At 34.5% G+C, this 18,130-nt stretch overlaps 1 protein-coding gene across 14 annotated transcripts in view; it reads left to right on the forward strand.

Annotated features, from left to right (window-relative positions):
* Positions 1-18,130, forward strand: part of ICE2 (interactor of little elongation complex ELL subunit 2) — a 91,045-nt gene that overhangs the window by 38,845 nt on the left and 34,070 nt on the right. For 13 of the 14 annotated variants that reach the window (XM_059913139.1, XM_059913138.1, XM_059913140.1 and 10 more), the window contains 2 exons: positions 2,903-3,032; positions 16,842-16,926. In XM_059913139.1, the coding sequence (XP_059769122.1) occupies positions 2,903-3,032; positions 16,842-16,926 (215 nt within the window). The remainder of the gene's footprint in view (positions 1-2,902; positions 3,033-16,841; positions 16,927-18,130) is intronic. The other variant, XM_059913151.1, reaches the window with a different exon arrangement.

The following is an 18,130-nucleotide window of genomic DNA, read 5'->3' on the forward strand; positions in this document are numbered from 1 at the left end:
CCACTCTGTATTGATCTGCCAGCTTACAGCACTTAGAAATTATTGATGGCCAGGATGTCTTAAGTAAGAATAGCCTAGGGATATTTTTGGACACTGTTCTAATTGTTGAAAGAGACAACCTGTTAAGGACATTGTCATTCACTTGACTAAAGTGAAATTTGTAAATATTAAGATAAAACCTTATAGGAGAGAATTCACTCTTCATCAAAATATATCAAAAAAGTCAAGCCCCAAAGATTAGCTAAATAGGAGCCTTCTATTTCTGACATGTCAAACCCGGAGTAAAATTTTAAAATTTTCAGTGAATGCTTATCATATTATACCTATCATTATATGTAATAGCTTAGTACACGTGGTTTAAATTCCTTTGTAGAACGTATTCCCTTTGGAATCATCTCCTATTCATCTCTGTTCCTCTCAAATGTTTTACTCCGTAGATAATAAATAGGTATTGAACAAATGAGAAAAACTGAGGCGTGAGGAGAGAGGAGGGTGTTGTTAAGGAAGGGAAGTTGAGGCTGAGAAATTTTGAAGGTAGTGTTTAAACTCTAGCTAGGTAAGAATGCATCTTCATTAACATTTCCTTCTTAAAAACCAACGTGTTTAGGTAAAGCTTTAAAATACTCGGAAGTCTCTTCAACCTCTGCTCTGCAAGGACCTCATCTCTTCTTTTTTTCCTTTGGTTCTTCAATTCTGTGTTATTGTAGCTGAGATTTTACTTTCCAGTATTATTTATCCCTTCTCATCAAAATTCTGCTTAATAAGAGCTATATGACAGAGGAGAACTTAAAGCAGCAGCCAGTCTCAAATGATGGCATGAAATAAAGAGGGCTAATTTGGAACACAAGATGAAGCTAGAACTTACTGAATTCTACATATAATGATGAAATCCAGACCACGTACCTTTGAATGATTTAATATTATGTTATCGTCTGTCTCAGTTAACCAAATTTCCTAAGAGTTATATTCTAAAGTGACTCAAAAATTTAGATCCAATTATATTAAAGTTTATATTGGCATTCTCGGGCCAGAAAAAAAGGATCCTGAAGGTGCTTGAATATTAGGAAAGAACAGAATGTACCTATTGGGATTAATGACAGGATACTAGCTTTGAAATATTTACTTAGGAATGTATGTAAACGTTTGGAAGGTTTATGTAAGAAATTGGAAGACAGAGAACCAAAAGAAGCTTTCATTTAGAAATGGGAGTGACCAATAAGGGATAAAGGAAATAGTAAATTTAATTTTTATAATTTGAAAACTTTGTACTTAAAGTTTCACTTTAATTTTGGAATACTGAGATCAAATATTCAGACTTTTCTTTCCCTTGGTTTCCTGGAGATGGCAGTAGAATACATATGGAAATTAATACCAGGTTCAGGATTTAGTTTTATAGATATGACAGTATTATCAAAGAAAATCCCCCAGAGTACTTTCTTCAGAAAGAGTAATATTTTTTAATTTGAAAAGAAATCTTGAATTAATTCTATTACCTATTCATGATCCAAAAGGGGATCTTCTTTATCAATTATTCTTTTTCCGACTCTGCTGTAAACTGGTTATCTCTCCTTGAGCAAATATCTTAGCCCTCTGGGCCTTCATTTCTTTATCTCTGGCTTCTGTTGGCAACTATAAGCAGCCATAAATGCAGATTACCAGTTGCTGAAAAATTATTATACAATTAAGTGCTTTTAGCAATGAAATTATCCTAATCATAATTTTTTTTTTTTTTTAATAAGACACTGTAGGGACCTTACTACTCAAAGTTTGGCCCCTGGAACAACAGCTTGTTAAACATGTAAAGCCTTGGTTTTCACCTCAGATTCTGCATTTATTTTAAAATGGTTATTCACACACACTGAAATTTAAGAAGCACTGCTGTAGAGTTTTACAACATTCAAAGGTAATAATGAACCAAAGTTAATTGTTAACAGAAATTTTACTGGATTTGAATTGTTCTTAACACCACCATTGTGCTAATAAGCCCACTAAATTTGCCACTTTATGAAAATCAGTAATGCTGAAACATTTATGAAGTATTTTCAGGTATAAAACTGAAATACAGCTTAGTATAATTTCAAAAGTACTAACCAGTTATATCACTTTAAGTTCCTTAAATCATGTGTTTCTCCTTCTGCAGCTGGAAGTGAAGAGACTGCTATTAAGATTAGAATTTTCTTTGACAGAAATGAGATAATATGAGCACAGTGAACATGACTAGCACTATGTTATTTCACAAGCATGTATTTCCTTACATATCCTCCTTTAGGCTAGTAGAGGGTATAGTCATTTTGCTTAATCTATTTAGTGTCCTGACCAATAAACGCTAAATGGCTAATTTGCCAAGTACTTAGTGTCTGGAATAAAGCCTTTTGTATTAATGCAGATAGCAATGTTCACGGATATTAATGTAGGTGTTAGTGCTCATACATTCATAGAATGAAAACACAGCATTTAAGCCTGAGACAATGTGACTAATGCTTTAAAGGGGCAAAAAATTCCTACCTTTTTTTACCCTCTTGAGAATTATTAGTATGTATTACGGTCATGGCTTCCCAGCTTCTAGCTTTGAACCTTGGGCCATTATGTATCTGAGGCTTTGTTCCAAGGATTCTGTCAGTCACATTCTGTGACAGAAATAAAATATGTGCATGTGTGGAGAGGTATGTTGATTTTGGTTGGGTGGGGGGCAGCCTCTGGTTCACCATCTCTTATTTATCCACCACTTGCCCACATCCACTAAGGGTTCTATCCGTCTTTCTGTCTGAATCCTACTGTATTTGAAAGGATGAAATAAGATTACCTGAAAGTGTTTTGAAAGTGGCAAAATTATATAGGCAAATGTATTTACTGTTAATAGTAAATTAATGGAGCTTTATAAGAGTATAACCTTGGATTGCAGCAATTTCCGGTTTACGTACTACCAAAAGTGGAGTATCAAGCTTGTTATGGAGTTGAAGCTCTGACTGAAAGTGAACTTTGTCGCTTATGGACTGAAAGTTTATTGCATTCCAACTGCTCATTTTATGTTGGTAAGTTATGCAAGAGGCTTTGCTCTCCTTTTTAATTCCCTTGTAAATATATACAGTTCAATTCATTTATAGATACTTACATTCTGTACTTTTAATTTTCAGTTTTCTGATTATATTAATATTTCTTTCTATTAAAACACCATTCCTACTCAAGAGTTAAATGGCAGGGTAAGAGTAGTGATTATCAAATGTTTTAATTTCTCTCTTATTCCCTTATTAGTTGTACATGAATGCCAATGTAATCATTGTATTTTTAAAATACTTATTTTATTTAGGAGTGTAACGAAAAATATAGACGTGTTTTGTAACAAGCTTCTTTTAAAAGTACTGTTTAATTGGCTTTAAAATATATATTTTGAAATTTTCTTAAAATTATAATGACATTGTTTTTTAAATCTCAAATATTATCTTGATGAAATAGTTTTTTACTTTGTTTTTGTTTTGGTCTTTAGTTGGGGGGGGTAGTTAGGCATGGTCTTAATTTGTGTTGGCTGGGTTCATGTACAGTTAACATACTTCGCGTGAAGGATTACTTGCTAATCATTGTTGATACTGTTCTGTTCCATCTGAATGCCTAATCCTGTGCTTCTCTGTTCATCCCATACATCTCATGACAGCCATCTCAAGCTGCCCCTCCCTGACATAATTTCCTTCCTTTGATCTCTCAATGCATTCTTTTTTTTTTTTTTTTTTTTTTACCACTTTTATGATTTGTTGCTTTCTACTTAATTGTTGTTTTTTATGCCTATCCTATCTTCCCCGTAGACAATAAATAGTTTAAGGTCAGAGTCTGATGAAACTTTTATGTTCTCATAGTGCTTAGCGTAATTCCTGGTATGTGATAAGTGTTATAAGTGTGCTTTTCTTAATCAAAAAAAGGTTACTCACTTGAAAACTTTTTCCATATTTTGGTTAATCAATATTCTGTCTTCATATTTTGTGGGAGTGTTAATAAGATCATTGATTCACTCTCTTTACTTAACCCAGAAAGGAAGTGGCTAATGTACTACTTGGTGGCCCTAGCCTCTTCGTGCCCCTTTATACACACTGCCAGAAGTTTATTGTAGTAGTTTTCAGCCAATAACCACAATTTCAGTGTTCCTCCAAAAGACCTGTTGCCATGAAACACACCAACAGTCCTCGTGTAAACTACTTGAAAGCAATCGCCAACCTCATCCATTTTAGGAAAGCACCAAACAAAAACCTATCATTGAAATCCTCTTTAAAGTACTGACAGAAAAGACATTCCTGACTAAAACATTTAAGGTTTTTTTTTTAATGTACAGTTTAACAGATAAAACTACCATCATCTATATCTACATGGCTTACTTCATCGAAACTACAGTAGTCTCGCCTTAATTGCAGTTTCACTCTCTGTGGTTTCAGTTACCTTCAACCAGTCAACCACGGTCTGAAATATTAAATGGACGATTCCAGAAATAAACAATTTATATGTTTTAAATCTCACACCATTCTGTGTAGTGCCTGGGACGTGAATCATCCCTTTGTCCAGCTTATCCCACCCATTAGTCACTTAGTGGCATCTCAGTTATCAGTGCTTATGTTCAAGAAACCCTTTTTACTTAATAATGGCCCCAAAGTGCGGCAATTTAGATATGCTGAAGAGAAACCGCAAACTGCTTCCTTTAAGTGAAAAGGTGAAAGTTCTCAACTTAATAAGGAAGGAAAAAAAGTTGTATGCTGAGATTGCTAAGATCTGTGGTCAGAACGAATCTTCTGTCCGTGAAATTGTGAAGGAAAAAGGAATTCGTGCTTGCTTTGCTGTCAAACTGCAAAACAAACCTCAAACTGCAAAAGTTATGGCCACGGTGCAGATAAGTACTTAGTTAAGATGGAAAAGGCATTAACTGTGTAAGATATTTTGAGAGAGAGTGAGGGAGAGAGACACCACATTCAGAAAACTTTTGTTATAGTATGGTTAAAATTGTTCTATTTTATTATTAGTTATTGTTGTTTACCTCTTACTGTGCCTAATTTATACATTGAACTTTATTGTAGGTATGTATGTGCAGGAAAAAACAGTATATGTATAGTTCAGTACTATAGTTCAGGCATCTACTGGGGGGGGGGGTCTTGGAACGTATCACCTGGGGATAAGGGGGGACTACTGTATTCTTTAAAGTCATAAGTAATCATTGCCTTATGTGCTATTTATCGTCGGTAAATCCTATCCACTGATAAGCATTCATTTTAATGTAATGGAATGGTGTATTTGGTATCTTTGACAACAGAAACAGTGGTATCTGTTTCTCACTGTTTGGTGAGAAACTTATGTTGCATTGTTATATGGTTGTGTTTGCTTTGTTTGGGTTTTTTGTTTTTTATGTGGGGGTGAATGTTTTGAAATGCTATTTTAAAAGCATCTCTGAGTTTTGAGGGGTTTTATTTATGTATTTTATAAATTTATTTATTTAATTTTTGGCTGCGTTGGATCTTCGTTGCTGCGCGGGCTTTCTCTGGTTGCGGCGAGCGGGGGCTGCTCTTCATTGCGGTGCAAGGGCTTCTCATTGTGGTGGCTTCTCTTGTTTCAGAGCACAGGCTCTAGGCGTGCGGGCTTCAGTAGTTGTAGCACATGGGCTCAGTAGTTGTGGCTCACGGGGCCTCAGCTTTTTCGTCTGTATGTAATGGACATAATAATATTTTGTTCAGGGAATTCCGTGGTGGTCCAGTGGTTAGGACTGGACACTTTCACTGCTGTGGCCCCGGGTTCAATCCCTGGTCAGGGAACTAAGATCCCACAAGCCACGCGGCACAGCCAGGAAATAATAATGTTTTGTTCGATCTACCTCAGGGACTATATACACAAATCCTTTTTCTTCCAATGATTACATAATATAATGCCTTAAAAATACACTTCTCCTTGATGAAAATAGATACCCCAAGATAATGAAGTGATACTTCGTATATTTCTGTACAGAGAAAGAACTAGCTATTAATCTAAAATTTAGATGAAAATATGGACAATCATCTTTATGATACAAGAGTAAAAAAGTGTTTCTTAACCAAAGATTAAAAGCAGACTAAAACAAGAAAACTGGTAACTTCTCTATATTTACACATAATTTTAAAAATGTCTACGTAGTACTCCGTCTGTCCTAAAATATTGTCAGTTGTAAAATACACCTTTGATTTGATAATGTTTTCTTTTCCATATGCAACTTTTTAAGTATAATATACACTCAGAAAAGTGAAAAAAATAAATGTACAGCTCAAGGAATTATAACAAAGCCAGCACCTCTATAATTTGCACCGAGATCAAGAAGTTGAAAACTGCCAGTGCCCCAGAAGACCCCACCTTGTGCCACTTCCCAACATAGCCATCTTCTCTTCTCCAGGGGTAACCACTGTCCTGCCTTCTAATGTAATCATTTGGTTTTTGCCAGGTCTATACAAATGGAATTATAAAGTTCTTTTGTTTATATCTTCTTTTACTTAACACAGTTTTTGAAATTTATGTGTGTGGAACAGTAGTTTTATTGTTTTTGACATATTCCTTTGTAAGAATATACCACCATTTATTTATCCGTTTAACTTTGGGAGCCTGTTTAGGTTGTTTCTATGTTAATGCAACTATGAACATATTGTAAGTGTCTGTTAGCGCAATGGGTACATATTGCTGTTGGGCACATACCTAGGAATGGAACTACTTGGTCATAGAATTATTGAGTCATAGTTTAAGCTTACACCTATCTTCAGCAGATAATTCCAAAAAGTTTTCCAAAGTGACTGTACCAATTTACACTTATATTAGCACTGTGAGGGTTACATTTTCTCCTCATCCTTGCCCACACTTGGCCTTATCAGTTTAATTTTAGCCATGCTGGTGGGTAGGTATTATTAATATCTCATTATTGTTTTAATTTGCCTTTCCTTGGTTATTTATGAAGTTGGACACTTTCATGTGATTAATAATCATTTGGATGTTCAGTTTTGTGAATTGCCTATTCAAACCTCTTTTTCTGTTGTCAAGTTTTTGTTTGTTTGTTTGGTAGTTCTTTGTTGGTTTTAAATGTTACAAATATTTTTCTCGTACTCTGTGACTTGCCTTTTCAGTCTCTTAAAAGTGTCTTTTGAACTTAATATAGACCAATATTTAGTCATTTCCTTTATGGTTAGTGCTTTCTTTGCCTGGTTTAACAAGTCTTCCTTCCAGCAGCCTCATGAATATAATATCTTCTAGAAGCCTTTTTAAAATTATTTTTTAATTTCCAGATACACAGTTTATGTGGTGTTTATTTTTGCGTGGAATATCAAGATTTTTTTTTTTCAGTTTTCATTACTGTTTATTGAAAAGACCACCCTTTCTCTGCTGCTCTCCAGTGTTACTTGTGTTGTAAATCATATATGTGAATCTAATCTGGACTCCCTATTTCTCTATCCTTGAGGCAGTACATGTCTTAATTACTCTAGTTAGAGTAATTACTCTAGCTAGACAGTTAACACTGTCTTGATTACTCTAGCTTTATAAAATCTTTTACTGTTTGGTAAAGTAAATCTTGTCAACTTTTTTTTTTAATTAATTTTTATTGGAGTATAGTTGATTTACAATGTTGTTAGTTTCTGCTGTACAGCAAAGTGAATCAGTTATACACATACGTATATCTGCTCTTTTTTAGATTCTTTATCCATACAGAGTATTGAGTAGAGTTCCATGTCAACTTGTTTTTCTAAAAGAATTTCTTGGCTATTCTTGGCCCTTTTGCATTTACAGATTTTGGAGTCAACTTGTTAATTTCTCCCAACAGCAACAGGAATATTGGGATTTTTGTTAGGAAGTGCATTGACTCAATGTGGAACAAATTGACAGCTTTACAAAAACAAATCCTTCAATCTGTGAACTTTAGATATTCTTCTATTTATTTATATCTTTAATTTCTATTAATATCTTTATGATTTTCTTTGTAGAGATCTTGCACATCTTTTGTTAAATGTATTTGTTGATAATTCTTTTATGTTATTATAAATGGTATTTCTGAAATTTTATTTTCTTATGGCTTGTTACTGATAATACAGGATTTATTTGCATATTGATTTTGTATATTGATATTGTATCTTAGTAACTTCTAAGCTCATTTATTCTTTCTAGTAATTTATACTTTCTAATTAAATAATTATGTTCTCTGCAAATAATGACCATTTTATTTCTTCTTTACAATCATTATACGTTTTTTTTTTTCCTTGCCTTCTTTGCCTAGAATTCGAATAGAAGGTGAATAATGGGCACCCTTGCCTGTGTCTAATCTTAAACGGGAAGATTAGACATTTTGTTTAGTATTTTGTATGGGTTTTTGTAGATAGCATTTATTAGAAGAAAGCAGTTCCTTTTTATGCCTAGTTTAAGAATTTTAATCATGAATGGGTAAAAAAAATTTATCAGATATTTTCTCTGCATTTATTGAGATTATATGATGGTATAACTTTTGTCTTTTATCCTACTAAGGTGATGAATCGTGTTAATTAATTTAAAAATGTTAATCCAATCTTGTGTTCCTGCCATAATTCCATCTTGCTCATGGTATATTACTCTTTTTATTTATTGGTAGATTTAGTTTGTTAATATTTGTTTTGCTGTTTGTGTTTATGAGTGAGATTGGCCTGTAATTTTCCTTGTGAGGTATTAGTATTAAGATTAAGTTTATGCCATAAAATGAGTTGGGATTTATTTCCTCTTTTTCTGTTATCTGGTAGAATTTCTATAAAATTGGTGTTATTTCTTACTTAAATGTTTGGTAAAATTGACCTGTGAAGCCTAGAGTTTTCTTTTTTTTTTTTAATTCTTATTTATTTATTTATTTATTTTTGGCTATGTTGGGTCTTTGTTTCCGTGTGAGGGCTTTCTCTAGTTGCGGCAAGCAGGGGCCACTCTTCATCGCGGTGTGCGGGCCTCTCACTATCGCGGCCTCTCTTGTTGCGGAGCACAGGCTCCAGACGCGCAGGCTCAGTAGTTGTGGCTCATGGGCCTAGTTGCTCCACGGCATGTGGGATCTTCCCAGACCAGGGGTCAAACCCATGTCCCCTGCATTGGCAGGCAGATTCTCAACCACTGCGCCACCAGGGAAGCCCTAGAGTTTTCTTTTTGAAAAGTTTCTAATTATCAATTCAATGTTTGCTCTTTCTTTTTAATTGAAGTGTAGTTGGTTTACAGTGTGTGTTAATTTCTGCTGTACAGCAAAATGATTCAGTTATACATATATGCATATACATTCTTTTTTATATTCTTTTCCATTATGGTTTAATCATAGGATATTGAATATAGTTCCCTGTGTTATACAGTAGGACCTTGTTGTTTATCCATTCTGTATATAATAGTTTGCATCTACAAACCCAAAACTCCCAATCCATCCCTCCCCCACCCCACGTTTCCTGGCTTCTTTTGTTTCTGTTGAAAAGTCAGCTGTTCATCTGATTTATGCTCTTTTGCAAGTAATATGTCTCTTTTCTTTGGCAGACTTTAAATTTTCTCTCTCTCCCTTTCAACAATTTTCGTACATTGTGCCTATGTTATATTTTCTTTGTAAATATTCCTTTTTACATGTTCATTTTATAACATTGCTCCTTAATATGTGATTTGATGACCTTTATCAGTTTGGGAGAATTCTTGTCATTACCTCACCAAACATCACTTCTTCCCCATTCGCTCTCTTTCTCTTCTGGGATTTCAGTTGTATTGTTACATCTTAACTATATCCTTAGTGTCCCTTATATGCTCTTCTGTATTTACCTTTCTTTTGACTCTTCATGCATGATTCTCAATATTTTCTTCTACTTTACTAATTTTCTCTTCAGCTATCCCTAATATACTATTTCACCCATCACCTGAGTCCTCAATTTCATTTATTGTATTTTTTTGGTTCTAGATTTTTCATTTGATTCTTTTTTATACATTATAGTTTTCTATAGAAAACTTAAGCGTATTAGGCAAAAATTACTTTAAAGTGTCTCTAATACCTCTGTTATCTAGATTCTTTGTGAATCTTTTCTATTATTTTTTTGTGTTAGTTTCCTAGCGCTGCCATAACAAAGTACCATAAACTGGGTGGCTTAAAATAATAGAAACTTCTTGTTTCACAGTTCTGGAGGCTGGAAGTTTAAAATGAAGGTGTCACAAGGCCATGCTCCTTCTGAAACCTGTAAGAGAGAATCCTTTGTTGCCTCTTTTTCCTTCTGGTGTTTGCCAGCAATCCTTGGCTTGTAGATGCATCAGTTTCATCTCTGCCTCTGTCATCATGTGGAATCGTTTTCCTGTGTGTCTCTATCCTCTTCCTATAAGTACACCATTCATATTGAATTAAGGGTCCACCCATCATAACTAATTACATCTACAACAATTCTACTTACAAAGGAAGTCACGTTCTGAGGTAGTGGGGGTTAGGGCTTCAACATATCTTTTTACAGGGACACTTCATTCCATGGCATGTTGTTTTCCTGTCTTCTTTTTTATTCCGTGTTTTTTCATTGTATGCCAGAATATTCTTTATCAAGGGTCAGATATTGTATACAAAAAATTCTAGAGCAAATATGAGAGCTAAAATGTTATCTTCCTCTAGATAGGATTACTTTTGACCACACTAGCAATCCGGATTCACTGTAATCCAGTTACAGGGATTTAGGTGATTTGAAGCTTGACTTTGGACCCTAGATAGGCCAATCTGTTTCCCCCTTATTGCTAGGATGTTGCCATTCATGGTCTGACATTGCCAGTCTTTGGAAAATCTTACTTGCAAGTCGGGCCCTCGGCCGGTGTCTGGGAACTTAGCTAGTAAACAGTTTTCTACACTGACATAAAACTTCCTTTAGCTGATAAGGAGAGTTCACTGTGTCTACACCGTTTGTATAAACAATATGGCTTATTCTGAACATCTGCTTTCCTTCTGAGAGTCTGGAATTTTGGTATGTGTTAGTCAGAGGGTGCCTACATGATGAGCTCCCAATAAATACCTTGAGTGCTGGGTCTCTAATAAGCTTCTCTGGTATAAAAAGAAAATATTGCTGGAGGAATTAAGTGAATCTTGTGTGACTCAAATGGGAAAGGCCTCTTTTTTTTTTTTTTTAATTGTGGTAAAATATATGTAACATAAAATGTACCATTTTAACCATTTTATGGTACAATTTACTGTACATTTTTTAGCATATGATTTAGTGGTATTAAATACATTCACAATGTTGTTCAGCCATCATCACTGTCCATTTCCAGAGCTTTATCATCATCCCAAATAGAAACTCAAGAGAGGACTTTTGAAAATTGCATCTCATTTCCTCTGAACTTTACCCACACTTCTTTTCCTTTTGGTGATTCTCCTTTTGCTTGTATCCTTTTGCTATAACAAATCTTATCCATGACTACAACTGTATGCTGAGGCTATGAGTCCTTTTAGAGAATCACCAAGCCAGGATCCCAACTCAGAACTTGTGTTTATCTAAATCATAGACCCTGAACTCCAGTTTTTGTTCCTCTAATCCTGAGAGACTATTGAGAGCTCTGGTTCATTTCTTAGCTTCTCAGTTGCTTTTTCCAGATTAACAGGTACTCCTAAGAGAGAAGCAGCCCTAAGTGCCAGGCTTACATCACTGGGTTTCTTTCTTCCTCTGGTTTGTTGGCTCCAAATATATCCTTAATCCCTTTTTCTGGTAGCCACTAACAAATTATGTAATTTAATTAGTCATGGTATTTATTTCCTGTCTTTGTCTCTTTTGTTTATTGATATATCCCAAGCACCTAGAACAGTATCTGACACACAGAGGTGCTCAATAAGTATTTTTAGAATGAGTGAAGTTGGCTTGGATAATTGACTGAAGGAACAGTAAAAGTCAAGGAGAAGGGAGATGGTAGAAAACAAGCCATAGAATTTATGTACTTTATTCTTTTTACTGTCCCTAGATGTATGTAAGACAAACCATTGGGATGCAGGAAGAAAATATTATAACTCTTATTTATTTTTTGTATGAAAAATTAAAAATTAAACATTACTCATATTAAGTATGTGGATTGACAGGTGGTCCTCTCCTTAAAAACAATCAGTGTCATGCTTCAGTAAGCCAAGCAGTGAGGCACTTGTTCCATTTGGATCTATGTATAATTGTGGGTATCTTTTTTTAGCTATGGCAGCTGTTAAAACCTATCGCAAAATGAATTGAACTTTGCAGCCATCCTTCAAATAGTTGTTATCACATAGAATTAAACCAAGATTTTTCAAAACAACAAAGCATAGTTAATTATATATTGCATATTATTTTATTCTTTTCAAAAATTTTCATCTGTTTCGATTTCTGTTAGTTAATAGTTTTTAATGTGTGTTGACTGCTGCTCTAAATAAAAGAGAAAAATAAAGCTCAGAATGATTAACTTACGTATAGATACAGACTCCATCAGTGGCAGGATCAGAATTTAGTCACAGTCTTTTAAGTGTTTATAACTTTGCTGTAAACCTAAAAAGGGCTAGGGAAAAATTGGTGGGGGCGCGGGGGAGGTCAGATGTAACAAAAATGAAGCACTGTGAGTGTAACAATGTTAATCAGTGTGACTTAAGACAAATGATTCATTGTGTCTTAGAAACTGGGACCTTAAAATCCTAACCAGAAGATCTCCACGTGCTCGTATTCTCTTTCCCACGCAGTCACGCACCATAGTCCTTCTCAGTTGTGGCCTGTGTTTCCCTCACTCAACCGTTGCTAGCCACTCCTCCATTTAACTAAAGCATTTCATTGTCAGTTTTCCCTGCCCAGCCCTATGATCTCAAAATTTCAAAGAAACTTAAGACAATCTCTTCTCAGAAATCAAAGTTGGGGACCAGTGCATTAGATCTTTTGGGGAGGACAGTAAGGGTAGAGTTTACGTGCATGGTTGAGAGATTCAGATACAGCGTATCTTACGAGACACAAGTGACAAAGAATCTCATTTATTTAACTGAAGAGCATATTGGCTTATAGGACTCTAGTTCAGCAATTTTGAACTAGAGTCCTATAGTCTCTTTTTCAGGTAGAATAAACATACTTGTTTTTTGTTTGTCTGCTTTGCTATGAACATGTTCTCCTGTTCCTTTAGATTGCAGTATTCTTTTTATCCTCTTGCCCCGTAAAAACATTAAGATGTATTCCTTAAAGAAAATTCCCAAAGTCATCTTATCACAAGTTCTGTATCGACTTTCCAGTTCTCTAATATATATCAGTTTTGTATAGTTGACATACAGGCAGTCCTTCCTTTGCGCAATTCTGATATACACAAATTTCAGTTACGAAGGTATTTAACTGTGAGTAATTGCATAAAGTACAGACGTTACTGCTGACTCTTCAGTCCACAAATCACTACATAAGTAACAAATGCACATCATGACCAGTGACCAATCATGTCACTTCTTTCAAAGTCTGTCAGTGATTGTTCACTGCGCACCTGTTACTGAGTTTATGCACAGGAAGCAAAATGTGTAGTTGTGGTCCCTCCTTGTCTCCCAGTGATAAACTCGTGTGATGTTTTACAAAAGTGGATAATCAGAAGAGGGAATTGGCCAACAAAGATTAAAGCACAGCAAAGGAACAAAAGGTGATGCTGCTGGAAGTTAAATTTGAATTGAGCATAAATGGAGTTACAGAAGAAATAGCTGACAGTAGAAATGTTGACACTGGTGCAGTTCAGGAGACCAGATATGCCAAAAGAGGAACTTAGCGAAGGTGAACTTACATAAATGAGGAAAGTGCTTGTGGCATAAAGGATGAAGAAGTGACACTGGCATAATATTTTACATTAAAAGAACTCTTTGAGATATATCATGATATTAAGAGTGCAAAGGCTATCATGTTGGAAGCTGATCCAAGGAGTGTGACCATTCACCACAGCATAGAAAAGGTGCTTGCTCCCTATCATAAGTTGTACCAGGAGAAGGCGACAAGCACTGTTCAGACTGCTCTTAATGAGTTTTTTATAGTGAAATAACACTAAATCTCAATGTTTTTAATTTACAGTATACTAAATAAAGATTACTTTTTACTATTTTTTCATTTCTCTATACATTTATAACTGATGGGGAATTTACAATGTTTTGACCAAAAAAATCTTAAAGGTAATGGAACAGTTGTAATTTTTCCCATTGATTTTTAAAATTGCTTCCATAGTTTTGGCTTATGTATGGTTATTTTTTTCATCCCTTACTGCATGCAGAGTAGGAACTGCCTATGTATATGTATCTGTGCACGTAAATATGTATGAATGCGTGCATGTATATAAATCCTTGATTTGTATTATATAACCTTCCCAAACTTGACACACATAAAAAATATTTGGATAGCGCTCTGTGATATACAAAAGAGATGGCTGTGGCTGAGGGGTAATGTCCAGGAAGCTCTTGCCATCCCACGCCTTGCTCAGCTGCCCCAAGGACTGAGGAGATAAATATCTCAAACACACATGTAACTCACTTAAGGCCCACAGGTTAAAACGCTCCAATGTTGAGAGAATTGTAGACTCCTTGAGGAGGTGGGCCCTCATAGCACTTAGTATGGTATTCTCTGTATATTTTTTGACCTAACTGTATTTGACATATACTATAATACATACTTTTCATTGAGATTGCTTTAAAAAGGTAAGAACTGTTAGTGATTTTCCTCGAAGGCACATTTAGTAAATGTCTAAAGATGTTTTATTGTACCTGATATTCCCTTTCTACAGTTATTAAACCGTTGAAATGTGTCCTTTTTATTAGAAACGTCACTGTATAATGAGCATTAGAAATGCAGAGGTGAAACTGAAACTTGGCACAGGAAATGATAAGTAGGCGTGGGAAAAATAGATTTGTTGTCATAGAAGAAAGGTATCTGGTAAAAATGTTTCTAATTCTTTTTATGAGCACAAGGCAAATGAAAGGGGACTAGATAAGAAAATGCGATATTAAATTATGTGCATTTTTTGTTGCACAATGATTGATGTCAGCTTTCCAGGTCATGTATTTTGATAACCAAATATTGGAAGCTGAAAAAAATTAAAATGGTATTATTTTCAGCATTGTTGAGTATTATACTCTTACGCTATTGATGTATTTAACTGCTGTAATAACATGATTTTTGTATTGACATGGTTATATAACATTTAACTAAGAGCTATCTTTTATATCACTTCCTTGGAACATTTCAGGACCTCAGTGTTGTGTTTCAACCTGTTTTGTTGTAGAACATACGCATTACTTTTTAAAATGGAAGTGTAATCTTGAGAATTTTCTATTTTGTTTTTTGGAATTCTAGAATTAGGTCACGTTTGTAAGAAAGTAAGTCTTTGAGCAGACTTTTGATTTTTTTTTTTAAACCATAGGAAATCTTATGGTGTGCTTTAATTAAAAAATAAGCCAGATTTTTTTAAGGTTTATTGAGATGTAGTTAACTAATAAAATGTTAAGATATTTAAAGTATACATCATGATGATTTGATATATGTATACGTTGTAAAAGGATTCCTCCCATCTAGTTACATTAACACATCCATCACCTCACATATTTATATATATTTTTTTGGTTTTTTGATGAAAACATTTAAGTTCTACTGTCTTACCAAATTTCAGTTATATAGTACAGTACTATCAACTGTGGTCACCGTGTTATACATTAGATCCTCAGACTTTATTCATCTTATAGCTGAAAATTTGTACCCTTTTAGCCCCCAACCCCTGTGAACCACTCTCCTACTTGTTCCTATGAGTTTGACTTTTTTTTTTCCAGATTCCTCGTGGAAGTGATATCATGCAGTATTTCTCTCTCTCTTTCTGACTTATTTTACTTAGCATAGTGTCCTCAAGGTCCATTATGTTGTTGCAAATAGCAGGATTTCCTTTTTTCTTATGGATGAATAATATTTCATTGTGTGTGTGTGTGTATCACATCTTTATCCATTCATCCATTGATGGACACTTAGGTTATACATATCTTGGCTGTTGTGAATGAGTAAGCCACGTTTTTGTAATCTAATTTTTACCTTAACCCAGTCTGTCTTAGAAATTTGTAGAGCATGCCCAAACTATAAATTTGACTTTATCTGCTTGCTTTAATAATAGGTACATATTTCTCTAAAAATTTAATTTCCATAAAAATGCAACTTTAATAAAAATTAGAAACACCACTATTTTAACAGTTGTTATTCTTAAATTGTGGGCTTAGAGATGATTTTTTTTTGTTATGGACATGTGTAAACTTTTCTATGTTCAGCAAATATTTTAGAATTAATACATATTTCTTTTATAATCTGACTTATAATGTCATTTTATTTTATTTTTTCTATAAATTTATTTATTTATTTTTGGCTGCTTTGGGTCTTCGTTGCTGTGCGCGGGCTTTCTCTAGTTGCAGCGAGTGGGGGGTACTCTTCCGTTGTGGTGCACGGGCTTCTCATTGTGGTGGCTTCTCTTTGTTGTGGAGCACGGGCTCTAGGCACGCGGGCTTCAGTAGTTGTGGTTCGCGGGCTCAGTAGTTGTAGCTCAGGCTCTAGAGCACAGGCTCAGTAGTTGTGGCACACGGGCTTAGTTGCTCCGCCGCATGTGAGATCTTCCTGGACCAGGGATCGAACCCACGTCCCCCTGCGTTGGCAGGCGGATTCTTAACTGCTGTGCCACCAGGAAAGTCCCTAATGTCATTTTAAAATACATCTTTAGTTAATAAACTAAATAAAATGTCTATTTCTCCTCTTTTTAGAATATAAAGTTACATTACAATTACTACAATTTTGTAAAAACATCTTTAAAGAGACTGGATAACTTGGCTTTTTTGTTTTTTAAATACTGCAATTGTTCTTTTAAAGTTTGACCTTTTATTTTAGGACATATTGATACATTTACTTCAAAGCTTTTCCTGCTAGAAGAAATCACCTCAGAAGAATTAAAAGAAAGACTTTCAGCACTCAAGTAAGAAGCTTTACTTTGTTGTGGGAATTTAAAAACTTAATATGATCACTAATTTTCCTTTATCTGTAAATATTGGTTAAGTTTAAATTATTTATTTTCAAGACTTTTAGTCCTTTTTTACATTGAGGCTTCCCCCTGACCCAGTTTGTGATCCATTTCACATTAATCATTTCCATTTCCAAATTAAATGTACTAGTGACACTAGTATTTCTACTTAAGACAAAGGAGACTAGAACAACAGACGAGTCCTCCATCTTGGTAGTGTATGGGAGTGTAAGACTCTTAGCTCTCAGGGATGTATGCACTCATTTGGACACCCTAACTTCTAAAAGTTTGTTCTTTTACCAACTATTACTGTACATCGGATTGAAATGAATTTAATTTGCATCTCACAACTTTCCGGGAAGGACTGGTGGTAGTTTTATCTCCATTTTATATATGAGGAAACTGGAACTTGGAGTGACTTTCCCCAGAGCATACAGCTGAACTAGGGTGACAACCTTGGTAGTTAATATGTTTGATTCACCTTGAAGGATGGGAAATTGTCCTGACTTTTATTACTTCCATAGTTCCAGCTTTGGGGCTTGTCATAGTTTTTGAAGCCTCCAGATTCAAACTTGAATTCTCTGCTTATACTTAAAAACATCTACTTCTATTATAAGGATTGCTTCTTTTGAGGAGTAACTTTTTATTTACATATGTGACTAGAAAAGCTTTTCCATACATTACTCACGGCCTGCTCTACCTCTTCCAATGAAAACCATTTTAAAATAAATAATAAATGGAATGAATTTAGGTCTAGAAGAGATGCTAAATCAATATATTTCATTTCCCTTTATTCATTTAAAGTACCTCTCAATTTCTCTGGTTACCACCACCATCTCTAAAAGACAAAGTCTTCTGCAGATTATTTCTACTAAAGGCTTTTTAAACTTTTAATCTTTAAAAAAATTTTAAACTTACAAACTTCTTAAAAAGTTTATAGTTTCAGTATAAAATAATGATCTCTTTACAACTGCTCTGACTCACACAAGCCAAATACTTTATGATTTTGAAGAGAAATCAGAAAATGGCAAAAAATTAATTAAATATTATAAGTGAATCAAATTAGAAATAAATTTTGGTGTTCTGTGTTTTACATTATTTCATCTGTTGTTTTTTTCTGTTATTGAGGATATTTCTCTTCCTGAGGAGCTAAAATTGT

This window comes from Balaenoptera ricei, chromosome 2 (genome assembly GCF_028023285.1).
Source record: "Balaenoptera ricei isolate mBalRic1 chromosome 2, mBalRic1.hap2, whole genome shotgun sequence".
Taxonomy (NCBI): domain Eukaryota; kingdom Metazoa; phylum Chordata; class Mammalia; order Artiodactyla; family Balaenopteridae; genus Balaenoptera; species Balaenoptera ricei.